Genomic DNA, 14,976 nt, shown 5'->3' with positions numbered 1-14,976 from the left:
AGTCATGTTTGTTTCTGGCCTAGATCCTCTGGACTATCGAACTTCTGGTTCCTGGCCATCCAGGCCATGTCAGACATGGGCTAAAAGTTAGACCAGTCATTGATTGGTGACTCCCATAAGTTTTGAGCCACCATTTTCTCAGCATATTTTGCAAGTAGGACAGGTTGTAGGTAACAGGTTTTGTGACTAGGTTGGTGTCCTGTCCCACCATTAGAAGCCTTGCCTGGTTATAGAAGATGGCCAGGTCAGATGCCATATCCCCCATTACTAAGAGTACTCAATAGGGTCGCCTTTGTAAATTCCAATGAGTTTACACTGCACTAGATTTCCACACCAATCCTGCAATGACCCCCAATTCCAGATGTCTCTCCCAGTACTCTCCCTCCATCCCTCCTTCCCCCATCCAATCCCTCCTGTTTCCCCATCCACTCCCACTCTACCCAAAAAATCTATTCTCTTTTCCCTTCCCAGGGAGATCCATGCATCCGCCCCTTACTTGAGCCCTCCTCGTTGCCTTCTCTGTGTCTGTGGGTTGTAGCATCATCATTTATTTTATAGCTAACATCCATTAATGTGTGCGTGCATTGGTACCATGTTTGTCTTTCTAGGTCTAGGTTACCTCACTCAGGATTTTTTTTTTTTTCTAGTTTCATCCATTTGCCTGAAAACTTCATGGTGTCTTTATTTTTGTTGTTGTTTTGGTTTGATTTTGGTTTTGGTTTTTTAAGACAGAGTTTTTTTTTTTTTTTTTTTTTTTTTTTCAGAAAAGCTTTAATATATTCAACAATGTGAAAACACAAATATAATAACAAGTTAGAAGGTAGATTACATATTCTTTTTTTATTATTTTATTTAATTTTATATAACAAAGTCCAATTAAATGAAAACAAACATTTATACACAATATTTGGGAATTTGGGCGTCTTTCCAAACTACTTCCTGCTGGTAAGGGGCGCTGTCATGGGGGATTCTAAGAAGATTCAGATATCCTGGCTGTAGTCTGTAGGGCTGTTTTGTCCAGCTGTTTTGAATGTAGGATCACCTTGTACTCTGTTTCAGGAGGTCTGGCGTGATCAAACCACATTAGTCTGGAAGGATTCCACATCTTTGCATTTTCTGTGGAAACAAATATAGAAGTCCTTTTCCCCAGTAACTTGTCCTTGAACTGAAATTTTGGAGTCAAAGCATTTTTTAAAATTTAATTTATTTTACATGTGGATCCCAGTTCCCTCTCCCTCCCTCCCTCCATCCCTCCCTCCCTCCTTCCTTCCCTTTTACCCTCTCTGCCCTCTCACATGCACTCTAAACACCCTCCCCTCCCATCCCCCCCACCCCAATTCCATATGTAGGGGAATGCCATCCAGTTAGGGTCATATATATCTGACAGGTCCTGTGAAGTAGGGACTAGGGCTTCTCTCCTGTCTCTAGATTAAGGCAGTTAATCCCTCCATGGCGGATATGTTCGCAAAGTCCTTTTGTGCACCAGGGATACATCCTGGCTCCACTGTCTGAGGTCTCTTAGACTGCTCAGTCCTTCTGGCTGAGACCCATATTCAGGGGGGCCTGAGTCAGTCCCATGCTGGCTTCCCAGCTATCAGTCTAGTGGCCATTAGCTCCTCCTTGTTCAGGTCAGCTGTCTCTATGTGTTTCTGCCGCATGGTCTTGTAAGACAGAGTTTTTATGTAGCAGCTCTAGCTATCATGGAATGGGTTTACCAGGTTGGCCATGGCCTTGAGCTCACAAAGACCTCTCTGCCTCTCAAGTGCTGGGATTATAGACAATGCTGCCTCTTGAGTGGTGGGATTAAAGGTATTATCAATTTTTTGACAGGTGAGTAATATTCTATTTATTGTACCACATTTTCTTTATCCATTCTTAGGCTAAGTGCTATCAAAGTCATTTCTAGTTTGTGACTGTTATGAATAAAACTGCTATGAACATAGTTGAGCAACTGTATGGTATGGTTGAGCATCCTGTGGGTATATGCCCAAAAGTAGTATAGCTGGGTCTTTGGGTAGATCAATTCCAACCAAATTTTCTGAAGAAGAATCATAGTGATTTCCTCTAGTGCTTGTACAAGTTTGTACTCTCTCCAGCAGTGGAGGACTGTTCCCCTTACTCCATATTTTGATGGGATTTTAACTGGGAATTGCATTGAATCTGTGGATTGCCTTTGGTAAGATGACTTTTTCCTGTGTTAATTCTACCAATCTATGAGTATGGGAGACTTTACCATCTTCTGACATCTTCAGTTACTTAAAAGATTTGAGCTTTTTGTCATACAAGTGTTTCACTTGCTTGCTTGAGGTTATCCCAGGATAATTTATATTGTCTATGGCTGTTGTGAAGGGTGTTGCGTTCCTAATTTCAGTTTGTCATTTGTATGTAAGAGGGCTACTGATTTTTTTTTTTTGTTGTTGTTTTGTTTTGTTTTGAGTTAGGTATCCAGCTACTTTGCTGAAGGTGGTTAGTTGTTTATGTATACTATCATACCATATGTAAATAATGATGCTATAATGCTCTCTCCTCTTCCTTTCCAACTTGTATCCCCTTGATCTTCCTTTGTTGTCTCATTGCTCTAGCTAGAACTTCAAGTACAATATAGAATAGGTATGGAGAAAGTGGGCAGCCTTGTCTTTCTTGTTTCTGATTTCAGTGGAATTGCTTTTGCGCTTCTCTTCATTTGTTGGCTATTGGCTTGCCATAAGTTGCCTTTATTATGTTTAGGTATGACCCTTGTATCCCTAATCTCTTCGCAGCTTTTACCATGAAGGAGTTTTTCAAACTCTTTAGTCAGCATCTTACTAACAAGATGATATGTGGTATACCATTTTTTTAAGTTATACATAATTTTATTTAGAGAGAAAGAGAGCTCACTTGTGGAAATCAGAGGATGATCTGTTGGGTTTGGCTCCTTCCTAATACTTGCTTTCCAGGATCAAACTCTGGTGAGTGACTGGCAACTTCCTGCTGAGCCATCTCACACTCTATACCATTTACTAAAGTCATGTTCTCACAGCAGCTGTAGTATTGGAATACATTTTAACTTCAAGTTGTTATCTAAGGCAGGTGTGTCCTGAGGGTGACTCTTCTGGATCAGCGCTGCCTGGAAGTGATTAACATTCCTCTTTCACGAAGGAAGCAGCCAAAACAACATAAGCTAATGAAGAAAATAGCAAAGACAAGTGGCCAGAAAGGCCTGGGCAGAAAAGCCCTCAGAGCGAACCCAAAACATGAGGAGGTGACTCAAGACACCATCCAAGAGGAAGATGTGTGCAGTGAGACAGGCCCCGAGACTCAGGAAGATGACTTCCCAGAAGGTTACATAGAGTGCATCATTAGAGGTGAGTTTTCTGAACCTATTTTGGAAGAGGATTTACTTTTTAAATGTTTCGAAAACCTAGAGAAAGCCGAACAAGACCTTTCACGCCAGGTTCTTGGAACGAGTTCCCTTCTCGAAAGTTCTTTGGAATATGTGACTGATGGGACAAAGCAGGAGAAAAGAGAGGCTAAGCAAGAACAGCCTCAAGAGTTTGTTGGAGCGAACTCAGCTCTTGAATGTTCCGAGTACGTGACTAGCGAGAAGCTTCCTGTCGAAAAAATATCGTCGGAAATTGATTTATCAGATCATAAGCAACCTGCGGGACCTACTGGAGAGAAACCGAAGGGTGGTGAACACTGTGCTCCACTGTCAATGCTGAAGTGTCCTCAGACTGGGTGCACGAAGAAGCTGAGGAACAAAACTGCCCTAAGGAAGCACATGCTTGTCCACGGGCCCCGTCTGCACGTGTGTGCTGAGTGTGGGAAAGCTTTTGTAGAGAGTTCGAAACTCAAGCGACATTTTCTGGTTCATAATGGAGAGAAGCCATTTCAGTGCACCTTCGAAGGGTGTGGAAAACGCTTCTCGCTCGACTTCAACTTGCGCACACATACCCGCATCCACACTGGTGAGAAGCGCTTTGCGTGCCCCTTTGACGGCTGCCAGAAGAGCTTTATTCAGTCAAATAACATGAAAACTCACATTCTAATCCACACAAAGGCGGGGCAGAAACGCTGAAAAACCAAGACTGAGATTGTCCTCAGTATGAGTAGTCTTAGTGGATGAGTCAATAGGGATATGTGCTTTGTGGATTATTGTTTATAGGGTGTGATGCCAAGGCTAAGATAATTTTGCAACTTGGAAAGCATACTCTTATTGTTTTATGCTTCGTTATACCATCTTAAGAACATTTTTATATTCTATGATATAGTTCCAACAGTAAAGTCAATTATGAAGTTGCTTCAAAAGCATAATCTTTAATATATGTGCTGTATTATTGAATGTGATGAGGGGTTTTTGCATACTTCATAGAAAATCACTGATTTTTTTTTTTGTAATTGTGCAGTTTCTAATTGCCTAGCTCTTACATTTAAAAATACTTTGTGGTAGATGTGATAATCTTAAAGAATGGAAAACTTCAGCAGTAGTCAACAAATGAATGAGTTACATGTTTTTGTGTCAAACTATTAATCATAGTTAAATGCGAGTGGTTATATAATAAAGTTTGCTAAATTTCTGAAAAAGCAAGACTGCATTGAAAAGGTAACAGCTGGTCGTGGTGGCATGTGCCTTTAATGCTAGCCCTTGCAGCAGATCTGTTAGTTTGAGGCCAGCCTGGTCCACCTCAAGCTTGGGAAGGCAGTCAAAAGGAGAGGAAGAAAAGGAGTATTTATTTTTTTTAATACAGCCAAAGGGTGGATTGTGGTGGTATACAACAACTGTTAGAGTCACTAACATACTAACATTGATATACCAGCGTGTTAGGTTAGAGTGTTCTAGTAAATTTCTGAGGGCCACCACCAGCGTGACCAAAGCAGAGTGCTTCAAATATCAGAAATTTCTAGTTATGGAGACTACTGCTCCAAATCCTCCAAATCACAAGGTCACATCTGCTGTGTGTTTACCTGCTGTGCCAGCCATGTCATCTTGCATCACTTGCTGTTTTCTGTTCTGTTCAGACCCCCCCCCCCCTTTTTTTTTTTTCTCGAGGCAGAGTTTCTCTGTGGTTTTGGAACCTGTCCTGGAACTAACTCTGTAGATCAGGCTGGCTTCAAACTCACAGAGAGAGATCCACCTGCCTCTGCCTCCCTAGTGTTGGGATTAAAGCCGTGTGCCATAAACACCTGTCATGTTCAGTACTCTTGACCTAATAAGTTTTATTTTCTAGTGTTCTTTCAGAAATGCTTGCAGGTGTGTTTGGAAGTATTTCCCAAGGACATTAGTGAGTTATATTTAATTGTAGCAAATTCACAACATAATTGTCCACTCAGTAAAACCAGTTGCCTAAATCATACTAGATCTCAATAGAAAGGGATGCAAATATTTTTAAAGAAAGCTACAAAGGGAAGTGGCAAAGGAGTCACATCTAGACAGGACCCATAGATAAGAGTTTTACTGTTTTTAATAAATAGGTGAGATAAACTGATGTGTGTGCTGGGAAAGGATTTCAAAAAGGCCAAATATGGACAAGGAGGAAAGGGTATTATAATAAAGATTAGTTGTATAATTGAAGAGTGAACTATTACAGACCAGAAAGTAAGCAGCCATCACTCTTTGAATGCACCCCTCTCACCAGTCAATTTAGATTATTTGGCAGTAAAACACACCACTTCGATTTAAAATTTACCATACCCGTGGAAGTTATAGCACATTTTTACGGGGGAAAAAAAATGCACGAATGAAGATTAATCTTGATTTTTTTTTTTAAATAAAAGCCATAATTAAAAGAAAAAGGCTTTAAAATTCAGGGTTTACAGTTGAACTTCAATGTGAGTTACTAAAGAACTATCTGTTTATGTTGTATTTATTTGGTAAGTCAGCTCCACTATCACTTGTATAGGAATGTAGGTCTGGAAACTCTGGCTTAATACCAGTAAACTAGGGTACAAAAGCCATTCATAAATTTCAGTCTTCTAAATCATACACCTGCATAGAGAACTTAAGATGGAGTTTAATCAAGGTGATGGATCACGTGTCTATCTGGTGTTTGCTTTTGCAGCCTTGCGTCTGACTCAATGCTTTATGGATTCTTAGTTTCAGAGTGAAGATTAAAGACCAAACAAAAGATACAGTGATTAGGGTGCAAGCTCTTAAGACTCAGCACTCCAGAAGGATAAGATTGGCTCTCCTTATGGAGGCTGGTCTACTCTATTCCTTTTGTGAGAAAAAGTCATCGAAGTTATAAGAGGCTTAGAAAGTCCTGATGTAGGACCAGGACCTTACCTGACATTTCATTATCCCCCACTCCCACCCAAAGATGTAGATAGATTGACAAAAGGGTAGAAAAGTGAAAACACACAGACAAGAGGTTAGACATTGAGTGTTTTATTGTTTTTTAGTGTGTGGTGTTTCTTCACTCTCATGTGTGTCTGTCTACTGTGTGAGTGTAGTGTCTACAGAGGCTAGAAATGGAGCATCCCCTGTATCTCCTAGAACAAGAGACACAAAAGGTTATTATGTGGGTGCTGGTTCTCGAACACGGGTCCTTTAGAAGAGCAACCCGTGCTCTGAACCACTGAGTAATCTCTCCAGGCCTTCACTAATGTTTTAGATGTGAATGCACACATAGTTCTCACGTTATTGTTCTCTATAGGAAGAAACATATCCAAGCATAGCTAAAAGGAGTAAGCTGAGAAGAGCAACAAACATTTAATCATTTCTACTTCTGGATGATAGACATGCATGGACGTGTTAGATTGCCAGACTTTCCTGCAGAACTGAAAGTTCATTTTGCCAACTCCTTTCCTTCTCTGCCTCCTTATTTCTGTGATGAAAAAATATACATTTCTGTGTATTCAGTTGTCTTTGCTGTACCATAATGCCTATTTTGCTGGTGGTATTGGCTTTATTCTCTTAATATACTGGCCTTTGGACTTTCACATTACAAAGGGCTGTATGCTTTTGTAAATGCTGATAATACTCTAGTATGTGTTGCTTCCACATCTTGTCTTTTATGAACAACCTTAATAAGCAAGGGGATCTAGATATCACAAGACTGAGATGTTGGGTTACATATTGTTCCTACTTATTTTTTTGGAGCACCCTCCAAGCTATTTTCCAGTGATTCTGCCACATTCCCAACAGTTGCAAAGTGTTCCATTTTCTTTCTTTTTCTTTTTTCTTTTTTTTTTTTTTTTTTCTTTTTGGTTTTTGAAGACAGGGTTTCTCAGTGGCTTTGGAGGCTGTCCTGGAACCAGCTCTTGTAGATCAGGCTGGTCTCGAACTCACAGAGATCTGCCTGCCTCTGCTTCCCAAGTGCTGGGACTAAAGGCATGTGCTGCCACCATCACCCAGCTTGGCTTTGGTTTTTCAAGATGGGGTTTCTCTGTGTAGCCCTGGTTGTCTTGGAATTCACTCTGTAGATCAACCTGACCTTAGATCTGCTTTCTTCTGCATTTTTAGTGTTGGAATTAAAGGCATGCATCACCATCACCCTAGTTCAAGGGTTCCAGGTTTACTTTTCTATTGGCTTCCTATCACCTGTCATGGCTCAATGTTCTTGGCACTTGTTCTTGTCGAGGCTCTAGATTTGGTCTTAGAACCCACATGTTGGCTCACAACCAGCCATAACTCCAGTTCCATGTTTCCATTGTCATCTGCTGACTTCAAGGGCACCAGGCACATGGTGCACACACATGTGATGACAAAACATGCATAAATTAAAATCATCTAAATATTTTTATTACTTTCGATAGGTTTATCTCTATATAGCCTTAGCTGTGCTGGAACTCACTCTGTAGACGAGGCTGGCCTCGAACTCAAAAGTGTGCACCACCTCTACTCCTCGGCTTTAAAAAAAAAAAAAAAAGCCATCCTCAATGGTGTGGGCCATGCTCACTGTGGTTTTATCTTTTGAGACAGGGTCTCATGTAGTCCTAAGCAGCCTCACACTTTTTAAGTAGGCAAGAAGTTTGAACTGCACACCTGCCTCCATCTCCTAGGTTCAGGGACTACAGGTATGTGTCACCAGGTCTGGCTATTAGATTTTATAATTTTTAATTTATTTGAGGCTTGCCTGGAAGTCACTGTATAGTCCAATCTAATCTGGTTTGGAATTCTCAGTTATCCTCCTGCCTCAGCCACAGAATGTCCTGATTATGGAAGTAAGCAGGCTTCCCTGTGGTTTTCATTTGCATTTCTGTTGTCCCTTTTTGTGGTGGATTATTGATTATTTGCTAATGAACTGAGTTGTCATTGATGAACAAGCTGGTCCTTTCTCTAACCCTTAATGCATTGGGGCTGGAGAGCTGGCTCAGAGCATAAAAGCTGGTATTCTTTGTGGGGAACTCAGGTTGTTTACCCAACCCCCACATTGGGCAGCTTACAGTTGCCTGTGATTCTCCTGGTGACCCAGTGCCCTCTGACCTCAGTACCTTGCAAATGTGGTGCACATACTCATACAGATGATTTTTAAAGGGTGAATGACTTTATGTAGCACATGTAACCCAGTTCCATCTCAGGAGGCTTTTTTTGGGACAGGGTTTAACTCTATAACCCTGGCTGGCCTGAATCTTGCCATGTACCAACACAACCTGCTTGTCAGGTTCCTATATTACTCTCTTCTGCAGTTGTATGCATGCACAGACATCCGTGTGCTCTTGGGTTGTAATTACCCCATGCACTCACTCTGACTGAATAAACTGCATGATTACATCCTGCATTGGACACAGAACAGTGCAAGTTACATTAAAAACCCATTATATTTGCAACTCCGAGTAAGAGACTATAATTAAAAGGCAATTGGATGAAATTAGCTTTAAGAATACAAGAGTTTAAGCAAGCTTTGGTAAGTGACCGCTAATGGTTAGCATGTGGGTTTTATTAGGATTTTTTTTTTTTTTTTTTTTTTTGCTCCTTTTGTCTGTTGACCCCAGTGCTGAATTTCTTAGATGTCATTGGACCAGATATGAGGAACACCTGTACCGAGCCCTGCTTTACCATATGGCTAAAGTCATATCCATAAAACAAGCTAACATAACTTTTGTGACTTTAGTAAATCAAAGGTATTAGGAAGGCTTCAATGATGCCCTGGGCATTAATAAACTATTCTTAGCACTCCTAAGATCATAGTTGTGTGCCATAAAAAGCATAGGACATGCTCCCTACAACTCAAAATGATGGTCATAAAATACATATACGAATCAAAGAAGTAATAAAACTGGGAAGAATTTTGATAATCATCACCATTAAATGTCAAAATGCTGCACACTATGTAATTACACCCTATTTTCTAAGAAAATTGGTATATATACAAACTGCTGAGGACTAAGCATGGTGAAATTTTTGTGTATGGAAATGCTTTGGGGGTTTGCCAAGTCTGTGGTTTTTAGAACTTAACACCCATGCTATAGTAAACATAGCAGCAAATTCTTTGCCATTCCTTCTATTGAAACCTAAGATTTTGAGAGGCCACAATCCATTCCTGAATCTAGGCTCTTCTGGAAGGTGAGGCAGAAGGATCATGAATTCAAGGCTAACCTGGGAAACTTAGACCTTGTCTTGATTTTTTGTTTGTTCTGTTTTTTGTTTTCTTTTTTGTGTTTTTGTTTTTTTTTGAGACAGGGTTTCTTTGTAGCTTTGGAGGATGTCCTGGAATTAACTCTTGTAGACCAAGCTGGCCTCAAACTCACAGAGATCCACCTGGCTATGCTTCCTGAATGCTGGCATTAAAGGCATGAAGCACCAGTGACTGGCTTTGTCTTTTTTTTTTTTTTTTTTTTTAAACAAAAGACTTACACTTCTGTGGGGTGGCAAAGACCTTGTCTGCCTTGCATAGGCTCTGGGCTCATTTACTCCACCAAAAAAAAAAAAAAAAAAGTCTTGGTCTAAGCACAGCCCAATAGTAGAATGGTTGCTAAATATCTTCAGGGTTCTGTGTACTATCCCTGACACAAATGACATGATTAAACAACTTTTCAAATAAGAGTTGAACATCTGGATATGTCAATGTGCTTAATCACATACATTGTATTAATAAATTATTACATCACATCAGTTTAGGATCATTACTACTACTATTTGTGATGCTGTAAGATCTGTGCCACCCCACCTACCCTTAGTTCACATGAGCCTGAATAGCTACTCTCACTTGAAACACTAAGAATAACATCTTGAACAAAATAAAATAGCTACACACAGAGATCATGTGTAAGTGGAGAGGACAGAGAGGCTACCCATAAGTTAATGAAGGTGCCAAACATTAGTGAAGGAGCCATTTTGGGAAGTTCACTCACGACCAACCCACAAGGTAGCCTACTCTGACCAGGGAAACAAATCTGATTGATCCATTGTGATATTTCTAGCAGACACCCACAGCTAAACACTGAACCGAACTGGAATCCAGATGCAGAGAAGCAGGACAAGACCAGACTACAGAAACCCACAGAGACAGCTGACCCGTACAAGGAGGAGCTAATGGTCCCCAAGACTGATAGCTGGGAAACCAGCATTGGACCTATTCAGGCACCCTGAACATGGGTCTCAGAAGACCTGGGCAGTCTAAGGGACCTCTGACAGTGGAACCAGGATGTATCCCTGGTGCAAGAAAAGACATTGGGAACACATTCCCCATGGAGGGATACTCCATTAACCTAGAGGCAGGAGGAAGGGCCTAGTCCCTACTCCAAATGACTTGACAGATTTTGTTGACCCCTCCCTGTGGAATGGGGGTGGGGGCAATGGGAGGGAAGGAAAGAGGTAGGGAGGAAGGAAGAGAGAGAGAACTGGGATCGATATGTAAAATAAGAAAAAAAAATCTATCAATATATAGCTGCAAAAGGCCTTTAGCTTCTAATCCTCCCTCCTCTTCTCGAATGCCTAGTATTGTGTGCACCTGGATTGGAACCTAGGAATTCTTCATGCTAGAGAAGCGCTTCACCAGTGTTTTCAGTTTTTGGTTTTTTGTTTTTAGAAAAATATGTCCGGCCTGAGGTTTTTGTTGAATCTTGGGTGCACTCCCATGGATATAGAGGGCTGACTGTAATTCTAAAATGATGTTTGTGATGTAGTTTCAGAGGCATACACAGTAAACTGGAGAGTTCCTTTTAATAGACTGGCAAGACTGTTGTATTTGATAAATGGTGTAAGGAAAACTGTAACTGCCTTTACCAAACCTGAGGCTTGTCTCTCAAGGCTAGTGCAGTGATAATCTTCTCATGGAAGGAGCAATTTCTTCAGAGAGCTTGCTCAGTTCTCTGCATCAGAGAACTCCCAGCATTCCTGCTGCCATCACCATTGAATTTAAAAGTCACGCTCCCCTTTAACATTGTGACCCAAGCCACAGCACATAGATCTTCGACATGTCTTAGTAAAACTGAGATGAGAAGGGAACATTTAAAGAGCCTCTTACAGGGCAGAAAGAAACACAGTATAACTTGTTTTCCTCAGCTCATGGGCTGAGATAGAGCCACTTGTTTCGGGATTGGATTTTACCAAAAGGCACTGGTGAGTCACTTTTCTCTAAGACCATTTTTATTTGTGTGTGTGTGTGTGTGTGTGTGTGTGTGTGTGTGTGTGTGTGTGTGTGTTTTGACTTTTCCCTTGGTTCACTCAGTATGTTTCTTTCCTTTTCGGAAAGTTTATATCCACAAATCATGTGACTTAACTTATTCTTGTGTGCTGACAATACATGCAATTTAGCAGCCTCAAAATATAGATAAATGTACACAAGACTTACATAGCTGGGGCTGACCTTGATTGAATGTGATGTTTAGACAACATTGACCTACAACTTCTGATTTTCCTGCCTCCTAAGTACCACAATCACAGTCATGTACCACTGTGCCTGGATTGATGCTGAGATTAGGTTCAGGGCCTTACACATTTTAGGAAAGATTCTACCTGTGAGCTGTTTCTAGTCCTACATTCTTTATGGACTTTCTTCTGGGACTCCTCTATGGGATTAAAAGTATTAGAATATTTAAGTAGAAAACCTTTAAAACTCCAGCATGTGAGTGGAGAATAAACATAAGAGAGAACATTTTAGAGACTGGAAAGGGGCTTTTATAACCCATCTTAAAGGGCTAGAACTTTCTCTCCTAGTCAAGAAAGTAAGCATGAGAGGGATTAAGCAAGTAAGTGACATGATCAAATTCACCTTTGAGAAAAGTCATCTGAGAGCCAGACTGAAGATGGATTAGCAGGAAGGAAAACAACCAGCTGTTGCAATAACCCAGAGGAGAGATGACAAGTCTTATTGGGCCTTATTTTTCCAGCGCAGATCAAGAACGAACACAATAAATGATTAATGGGTGTTTAAATGCTTGGCTGGACATAACTGAAAAGATTTTCAAGCAGCAGTAAAAACAGAAAAACAACAGATGCCCTAAACTCAAAGTCAGTGATAGACAGCAACCAGAGGACAAACAATCCAACTTAAAATGGTCATAAGGCTGAAGCACACACTTCTCCAGAGAAGATACACAAATAGCCAGTAGACACAAAAAAAGATTGTATCATTCAAGAAATGCACATCAAAACCACAGTTGCAGCCATTTTGCATTCCCTAACAAATGTTTGTCCAAATGAGGAAGAAATCATATCCTCCCCTACTACTTGTTACAGCCAGTACAGTGGCTTCTTATGTCATAAGCTAGATGTGTGACATCCTGTTGGCTCTTCAGTTGCCATATATATTTTCCCAATAAATGGTAGCACTCTGAAATGGACAGCCATATTTAGACCTTAAATGGGGGTAGCCTTGGAGCTTGTCCTAGAACTCACTCTGTAGACTGGGCTGGCTTCAAACTCACAGAGAGATCCGTCTGCCTGTGCCTCCTGAGTGCTAGGATTAAAGTCGTGAGCCGCCATCACTGGCAGGTACTGATTGTTTTAAGAACATTAGCACTCATTTAGAGGCTTGATAATCATCTCGCTGTCCCACACATCGCAATGAACTTCAAGTTGGTCTTCCTGATGTACAGGTGTCTTCTGAACTAGGAAAATACATTGTCTCTTTGAGGACCTATAGATTAAATAGTTGTCCAGGCCACTGAATGTATTCTTTACACACCATGGGAGCTGCAAGATATATGCAGAGTACTAACAGGCACGTCTAAAATAGCAAGATTGCCAAAGACAGCTTTAAGAATTTGTAATTAGCTGGGCATTGGGGTTACATGCCTTTAACCCCAGCACTCAGGATGCTGAGGCAGATCTCTGTGAGTTCAAGGCCAGCCTGTTCTACAGAGCTAGTTCCAGGACAAGCATGTAGGGGAACTGTGCCCAGAGAGCAGAGAGGACACAGTGTTGTGCCCCTCATTACAATGGCCCCAGATTTCTCTTGGGTGTGTGGTAAACATTGAAGCCGTTCTTGAGAGGCCCCTTGCTCTGACCACCCCCCATGTATTTCTTTTTATTATTATTACTACATTTTGTGTTTATTCTTTGACAAATTCATTCATGTATACAATGAATATTGATTATATCCATCTCCCAATTCTCTCCACAAGAACAAATGTGTCTCTCTTCAAACCTCATGTCTTATTAAAATTATTATTAGCCTAATTTGAGTACAGACCTATAACACTAGTTTTGGGAGTCTGGGGTAGTAGCATATTGAGTTAGAGACCAAGCTGGGCTTCATAGAGAGACCCTGTTTCATAAAAACCAATGAACAAATGGTGGGGAGACAGTCTAGATAATGTATTTTTGGTTTTGTTTTTATGAGACAGGGTTTCTTTGTATAGCCCTGCCTGCCCTGGAACTTGCTCTGTAGACCAGGCTGGCCTCAAACTGAGAGATCAGACTGTCTCTGCCTCCCAAGAACTGGGATTAAAAGAATGTGCCACCACCACTGGGCCAATAATACATTAAAATTCTGTCTGTTTAAGGGGTTAGAGATGAGGCTCATTGGTTAAGAGCACTGGCTACCCAGAGGACACCTGAGTTCAGTTCCCATGGGACTCACCACCATCTGTAACTCCAGGTCTAGAAGATCTAACACCCCCTTAGGCCTTCATGGGGACTGCACACAAATGATAGACAGATATCCCCATAAACACAAATAAAATCTCAAAAAAATAAAAAAATAAAAAATAAATTTCATTAAATAAGCAATAAATGCAAATTTGTATGTTGTATAAATATTATGTAATTATGAAAATATGTGTGTAGGGGGTAAAAGTGAGGGAAAAAAAGATTGGAGAAAAGTCATCTTGAAAGACAAAAATACAAGAAGTTTGAAAAAGGTAGCTATTGTAGAGCTAAGGAGGAGGTAGAAGCATGAAGTGATTCTTGGGTCAGTCATCCGGCCTAGGGGAAATGAAGGGAAATAGGGAGTGGCATCTTGAAGTTTTCAGCTGGGTACCTGTGGTGGTTTGAATGATAATGGCCCCATAAGCTCAGAAGATGTGGCCCTATGGCCTTGTTGGAGTAGGTGTGGCCTCAGAGGAAGTATATCATACAGGGTTGGCTTTCAAATAGCAGAAAATCAAGCCAGGTCCAGTGGCTCACTGTCTCTTCCTGCTACCTCCAACTCCTTCTCTATCTAGCACTGTGTCTGCACGCTGCTATGTTTTGCACCATGATGATAATGAACTAAATATCTAAACTGTAAGCAGCCCCAATTAAATATTTTCTTTATAAGAGTTGCTGTAGCCATAGTGTCTCCACCACAATAGAAATCCCAAGACAGTAACATAATGGGTTAGGATACACTTACGACAGAAATCAGGACTGCAGAAGAGCAATGAAAAGGAGAAATAACCAGAAAATTTATCAGAAGAATCTTTTCATGTATGTTGAAAGTGAAAAAACTCACCACGAAAAGTAAATCTTATGAATTTGACCAAGAAGCTGAGAAGAACAAAATTCCAATTCCAAAGACGATCTAACTCCAGAAAAATAAGCATAAGCAAGAGAGGAGCATAGTGCCTGAACAGGTGTGACATAAAGGGATCTCATTACATTTCAGCCTCATAATTGACTAGTATGTCTGA

At 40.7% G+C, this 14,976-nt stretch overlaps 1 protein-coding gene and 1 non-coding gene across 2 annotated transcripts; one reads left to right on the top strand and one right to left on the bottom strand.

The window, feature by feature from the left end:
• Window positions 1-236: 236 nt before the first annotated feature.
• Window positions 237-4,064, top strand: Zfp42 (ZFP42 zinc finger protein). The gene is made up of 2 exons (XM_051182230.1): window positions 237-244; window positions 3,070-4,064. Exons 1-2 carry the CDS (start codon window positions 237-239, stop codon window positions 4,055-4,057), a joined length of 996 nt encoding a protein of 331 aa, XP_051038187.1. The 3' UTR covers window positions 4,058-4,064.
• Window positions 4,065-13,242: 9,178 nt separating this feature from the next.
• LOC127220522 (small nucleolar RNA SNORA11) lies at window positions 13,243-13,379 on the bottom strand. Its single transcript, XR_007834388.1, has one exon. It is a non-coding gene; the product is annotated as a small nucleolar RNA SNORA11 (small nucleolar RNA).
• Window positions 13,380-14,976: the final 1,597 nt, after the last annotated feature.

This window comes from Phodopus roborovskii, unplaced genomic scaffold (genome assembly GCF_943737965.1).
Source record: "Phodopus roborovskii unplaced genomic scaffold, PHOROB, whole genome shotgun sequence".
In the NCBI taxonomy this organism is placed as follows: domain Eukaryota; kingdom Metazoa; phylum Chordata; class Mammalia; order Rodentia; family Cricetidae; genus Phodopus; species Phodopus roborovskii.
The sequence above is the reverse complement of the archived record's forward strand: the minus strand, read 5'-3'. Positions and strand labels throughout refer to the sequence as shown.